The following is a 6,239-nucleotide window of genomic DNA, read 5'->3' as shown; positions in this document are numbered from 1 at the left end:
GAGACCCCAGGCTGAGCCTGACCCGGGAGCAAATATTGGTGCGAAGGAATGCTGCCTTCACCCACATACCCGGCTCCTGGGAGTTTACCAAGTGCCTTCCTGCCATCTACGGGGGCGGGGGTCAAGTCCTCACTCCCAGGGCTGGTTCCCCACCTTGGGCGAGAAGCCCCCACTAGCTCCCTCCAAAAAAGACCAAAAAGAAACTTTCGCCGGTCCCCCGCCCCCCAGCAGCGCCCCCCCCCCGCCACACCCCCGCCCCCGCCACACCCCTCCCCACGCCTGCCCTCTCCCAGCCCCCAGCAGGATTGTGGAGGAGGGGCTGAGGGAGGCTGACTCGCTCGGTGCCCTCTGGGTCCTCGCTTTTCCTCGGGGAGGTGGGGCGGGGTGGGTGGGCGGGGAGAGACGAGTCCCTTTCCGAACCTCCAGCATCCTTCCCAGCCTCCCGGTCCTCGCCTCTCCGGCGGCCGCGCGCTACCGCCTCTCCGAGGCGCTAGCCGCGGCCCGCCTGCCTTTGGAATTCTGCCCAAAAAAAGGGGCCCTTGAGGAGGAGGAGGTAGGAGAGGAGGGACGGAGGCCGGCGGCGAGAAACGGAATCCGGAGTCCAAAACAGTACGGGGAGAGGAGAGGACCAGAGCCGCGGCGGCGGCAGCGGCTCTGAAGCTCGGCCGCTGCGCCCGGCCGCAGTGCATCAGCGTGGCCGCCCTGACATCCCCAGGATGGTTAACGCGGGGCATTACGCACTGGTTAACAGGCTCCGAGCTGCTGAGCGACTTGTTTTAAGCATTTTCTCCCTCGCTCTCGCTTTTAATCTTGTCTCTAGTGGCGTGTGTAGGGGGGAGGACTTTATTTCCATTGGCTAAGCTCTCCCTTCCCACCCACATCTCTTCCACATCACCTTGGTGTCTCCCTAAATAAAACCAGCCTTCCTTATCGCCTGGACAAAATCAGGAGCTAGAGTTTGAATGGGTTTTATATAAACACTCACCCCTGGCAGCGTGCGGCTGGGCTCTCAGGATAAACTCACGGCACCTGGCCTGATGCTTGCCTTTCCTTCCCTCCCTTGAACGTCAAGGTTTAAGCAGAGCCCGAGGACTGAGAACTCTTCCCTGAAATCTGATCAACCTGAAGCCAGTTGCGGAACTGCACAGGGTCCCCATGGACCTCAAGGAGAGCCCCAGCGAGGGTAGCCTGCAGCCCTCTAGCATCCAGATCTTCGCCAACACCTCCACCCTCCACGGCATCCGCCACATCTTCGTGTACGGGCCGCTGACCATCCGGCGTGTGCTCTGGGCCATGGCCTTCGTGGGCTCTCTGGGCCTGCTGCTGGTGGAGAGCTCTGAGAGGGTGTCCTACTACTTCTCTTACCAGCACGTCACCAAGGTGGATGAGGTGGTGGCCCAAAGCCTGGTCTTCCCAGCCGTGACCCTCTGTAACCTCAACGGCTTCCGCTTCTCCAGGCTCACCACCAATGATCTGTACCACGCCGGGGAGCTGCTCGCCCTGTTGGACGTCAACCTGCAGATCCCGGACCCGCACCTGGCTGACCCCATGGTGCTGGAGGCCCTGCGGCAGAAGGCCAACTTCAAGCACTACAGACCCAAGCAGTTCAGTATGTTGGAGTTCCTGCACCGCGTGGGCCATGACCTGAAGGATATGATGCTCTACTGCAAGTTCAAAGGGCAGGAGTGTGGCCACCAGGACTTCACCACAGTGAGTACTTGGCTTTCAGCTCATTTTTGCGCTCAGTCCTTTTGAGAACTGCCACGCTGGCGGTCTCCGGCTTGGTTCGAGGTCTCTCTGTGCTTTGGAGCAGGAGAGAGAGCAGTGTCTCAGTTGAAGGCCAAGAGGGTAGTTGGCCAGAGTTGTTGGGACTGGTCGGAGAGGTCTGCCTGCTGGGTTGGAGCACTCCTGTCTGGTCAGATGTGCGGGGCGAGCAGGGGGGGCCTGGCCGTGGTGGCGGATCGTTACCCTAGAGGTGCTGAGTTGCCTTCCACTCACCCAGAGGGAGGAGGCCTGAGCCGTCCGTGGTCCAGGGCACTTGGTGTCTGAGCTGTGTGATTGGAACAGCTTGTCATTGACGAGGTGGCATTTTCTCTCTCTCTTTCTCTCTGCTCGGAAGTGGCATCAGGCACTGCATCCTGTGGGCTGGGCTGGAGCTTAAAGCTGCCAGGAAAGGGGGTGGGGGGCACGAGGCAGCCTGGATGGTTCCAGTGGCTTTGGGAGCTTGCTGGAGCAGGTGATGCTGCAAAGGTGTGGAAGTCTCTTTCCTTCCTTTTCCTGTGTGGATTCTGAGCTCCGTGCGGGGAGAGGAGAGGCCAGGGGAACCCCGGGTCTCTCTGTCTGGTCTGCTGGCAGGTCAAAAACAAAGAGATGTTCAGGGTCCCTGGGCCAAAGAGGAGGGTCTGTGGGGAGACCCACGCACAGGACGGGCAGTGAGATGTCTGGGAGGGTGAAACGTTGCAGGCTGGCTGGTCTGCGAGTTTCAGCTTGAAACTCAAAGGCTCGTTTGCTGTCTGTATGATGATCCCTTAACAACGTGGATACGTGGATACAGAGGGGTGGTGTGGGGAGGGGGCGAGCAGCTGTGAGATCCGCAAGCCTGGAGGAGGAGAGTGGAGCTGAGTAAAGAGGAAAAGCGAGGGGGAGGTGGATCCCATTCGGGACGGGGCTTCCTAGAGGGGCAGGGGAAGAATGGGAGGAGAGCTGTGGCTGCCAGGGTTCTGTGTCCGCCTAATTAGTGGGCTGCTGGGCAGAACTTGGCATAACAGGTCTGGTTGCAGCTGCCCACACCTCCTTGCTCCCAGGAGGGTCTGGGACATCAAGTGCTGTGGGACCCTCCGGAAGCCCAGTGTGGCCGCTTCTCCCAAAGCCGCCTTAAGGGAGAACCGAGAGCTTTTGAGTCTCAGAGCCTTGAGCCAAATTGCAGTTGTAATTTCGGGGTGGCAGGTACTGCAATTGCAAAGAGACTGGACTCTGTTGTCAGCTCTTGTCTGAGGTCCTCTGCCTAATTAAGACATGCTCTATCTTTCTCTGTGGTGCATCCACTCCCCGCCGGCTCTCAGGGCCACTGCCTACCAGACTCTTGCTCTGAGTTTCTTTTAATGCTACAACCAGTCTCTGCACACAGCCTCTATGCTTGCTGTGCGCTGTCTCTGATTCTGGAAAAGCCAAGAGTGCCTGGGGGTGGGTGGGGGTGGGGCGCGGGGCTGGGGAGGGCTCATTGCCTCTGGCATCCCCTGGAGCTCTCTTTCCTGGGGGAGTTGTTTTGTATTATCCATTTGAAACACTATGCAAAAGAGCCCAGCAAGATCAGGCTGTGGTGTACGTATGCTAAAGAGGAAGCAGGTCTGAGCTGGGGGGAAGGGACCAGCAGTCCTGGAAGCCTTTCTAAATGGAGCAAACAGGATCCGAAAACATGTCACGCACAATGTCTTGGGTGGCTTGGGGAGAGTTGGGGAAAAAGCCTCATTCTTGGAGGCTGAAACTATCCCTGTATCCACCCCGTGCTTTCCAGTGCCGTGGCAACGCTCCGCTTCACCACTGCACCACGCAGCTCAGAAACACACATGGAACATGCAGACAGCAGAGAGAGACAGAAGGTGGCACCAAGAGCAACTGCAGTTGGTAGCAGACCCTGGACCAAGTTCTCAAGCATCCTCATAACCACATGTCCACCTAGTGGCTTCCTCTCAATTCATGACCAAGTTCCACTTAGAAGTAAAGGTTCTTTGATCCCAGACTGCGGTTTTGTACTTAGCCTATCATTTCGGTCCCTGGGGTCCCAAGAGGCCAAAGATCAGGCTGTAAAACCTGACCCAACCCTTTGACCTTTCCAGGTTGTCTCTTAAATAATGAAGCTGCCTGTGGACACAATTTATTGCTTAGTAAGTGTCATGTCATTATCTGCCATCCTTACCAGGTTCAAGGCTGATTTGGTTGAGTGTCCCTCCTTAGACTGACTCTCAAGGGATGACCTCCTCTAGCATTGAAGAGGGGATGGGTCTCAGGGCTGGATTGCCAAGCTGTTCAGGAGAGTGTCCAAAAGGGACACTCTAGGAAACCTGGCGCATACTCCAGGCAGGAGGCTGATCTTTTTCACCTGTTGATTGCAATGAGCAGCCATGCTACAAGGCGCGGACATGACGCCAAGTTCATTCCAAGACCTTGTCACCCTGGCTCCTTGGCCTGGGGTGCACCGGAGGAGAGCGAGACCTCACAGGTGGTTATGGGAGAAGTTGGCTCACCAGCTTTCTCTCTCATTCATTCTCTCTACTGCGTATCCCTCTCCCTTTGGTTAATTTACTGGGCTCTCCCTGGGTTTGTCCTATGCTGGGTGGCTTCCTTCCCTATGAGCTGTGGCTATTTTATTAGAGAGTGAAGTGTGGGGAGGGGCTGCCCCAGGTGGATCATTTTTCCTGGTTTTCTTTTTCTGCAAAGCGTACCTAGTGCCATCTCCAGGGCTAATGCTTTCGCATACGCGTCCTTATTCCAAGTTCTTAGCTGGTGTGCATAATACCCTTTAGTTAGCAAATGAGCCATGATTCTAGCAGAGTGAAAGGTTGTCTGTGGAGGTTAAAAGTCCCAGAAGCCAGCTGTGGTTCGCTGACCGCCACGTGAACAGATGTGCTGCATGATTGGGCAGGTACACTCTTAGCCCTCACCTCAGACCGCCTGACTTCACATAGGCGCATACTTTTCTTTCCTGGAAGAGGAGAGGAGGGCTTTGATTCAACAGTGTCTACGCAGCGGAGATCGCCCTGCTGACCCAGAGTGGAAGGAAAGGAGTTGGGGTGATAGGGCTGGCCAGAGGATGTGTCTCTGGCCATGACTGGATGAGCTGAAGTTAAGATTGGGAGTAGGAAAACATAGGTTCGAATCCCAGCTCCGTCATTTCCTAGCTTATTCCCTGGGTCGTATTTTGTACCCTCTCTCGGCATCGACTTGCTCGTGGAACATGTGATAGTAACATGTGATTTTGTAACTCAAAGGGAGAACGAATCATGTGAGACCATATATGTGAAAAATCTCTTGTGCCTTGTGACAACTAGATGTCGCGAGACGTAAGGCGGGGTTATTTTCAAGATTCGTAGGAGGGGTTTTTTAATATAAATTTATTTCTTTGTTTTTATATTTGGCTGTGTTGGGTCTTCGTTGCCGTTTGCAGGCTTTCTCTAGTTGCGCGAGCGGGGGCTGCTCTTGGTTGCGGTGCACAGACTTCTCATTGCAGTGGCTTCTCTTGTTGCGGAGCACAGGCTCTAGGCGCGTGGGCTTCAGTAGTTGTGGCACACGGGCTCAGTAGCTGTGGCGCACGGGCTTCAGAAGTTGTGGCTCGCAAGCTCTAGAGCGCAGGCTCAGTAGTTCTGGCACACGGGCTTCCTTGCTCCGCGGCATATGCGATCTTCCCGGGCCAGGGATCGAACCCGTGTCGCCTGCATTGGCAGGTGGATTCTTAACCACTGAGCCACCAGCGAAGCCCGTTGTAGGAGGGCTTTTATTGTCCAGCCTACCTGCCCTGTTTGCAGCCCTCCAGAAGAGTCAGTTGATTAGTAATGCTGTCAGGATAGACCAGAGAGAGAGGGGAGCCTGCTGCTTTCTGAGCCCTGGGTTAAAGCCCAGCATCGCAGAGCTGGGGTTTTGTAGAGTGGAGGTCACAGCTGGGTTCAATAGCTAACTATGGCGGACAGGTGGCAACCCCACTGCCTGGACTAGCGCGTGACTGTTTCACATTGTTTCTCTGCTTATCACATTGGGGTTCATCTGCCTCCAAGTTCAGGATTGCAAATGACCCCTCAGTCTGCATTTTTAACCTGATTGCCGTAGTGTGTGTGTGTCTGTGCGTGCATGTGTGTGTGTGTGTATGTGTGTGTACTTTAAACTAGAGATTTCTTAGGAAAGGCATTTCCTTCCTTTCTTACTGAAAGAAACGTCTCTCCACAATGGGATCTTGTTAGAGGCAATTCTATGATTCCTAGTCGTCTACATCACATAGCATTATAGAGATGTGGAGGGGAGGGCTTAGGCAGCTCCCGTATTTGGAAATCTTGCCACAGGCTGGTGGGTCCCTAGCTAAGCTTATTACTTCTTATCACATGAGGAGCAGGTGTGTGAAGAAGGTGGGCTTTGGGGAGAGATCTGAGTTGGAATTCCAACCGTACCCCCTCTTCGATGTGTAATCATGGGCAAATTTCTTAATCTCACTCTCTCCGTCTCTAATTAGGAACAATAATACCTGCCACTCA

The 6,239-nt window shown here is 55.1% G+C and overlaps 1 protein-coding gene across 1 annotated transcript in view; it reads left to right on the top strand.

The window, feature by feature from the left end:
• The first annotated feature begins 881 nt into the window (after nt 1-881).
• Nucleotides 882-6,239, top strand: part of ASIC2 (acid sensing ion channel subunit 2) — a 1,009,846-nt gene continuing 1,004,488 nt past the window's right edge. Inside the window, exon 1 of the mRNA XM_032617572.1 lies at nt 882-1,710. Coding sequence (XP_032473463.1) covers nt 1,156-1,710 — 555 coding nt within the window. The 5' untranslated portion in view covers nt 882-1,155. The remainder of the gene's footprint in view (nt 1,711-6,239) is intronic.

The sequence above is a fragment of the Phocoena sinus genome, chromosome 20, assembly GCF_008692025.1.
Source record: "Phocoena sinus isolate mPhoSin1 chromosome 20, mPhoSin1.pri, whole genome shotgun sequence".
Lineage (NCBI taxonomy): Eukaryota > Metazoa > Chordata > Mammalia > Artiodactyla > Phocoenidae > Phocoena > Phocoena sinus.
Note: the sequence above shows the minus strand (reverse complement) of the source record. Positions and strands in the feature narration are given on the sequence as shown.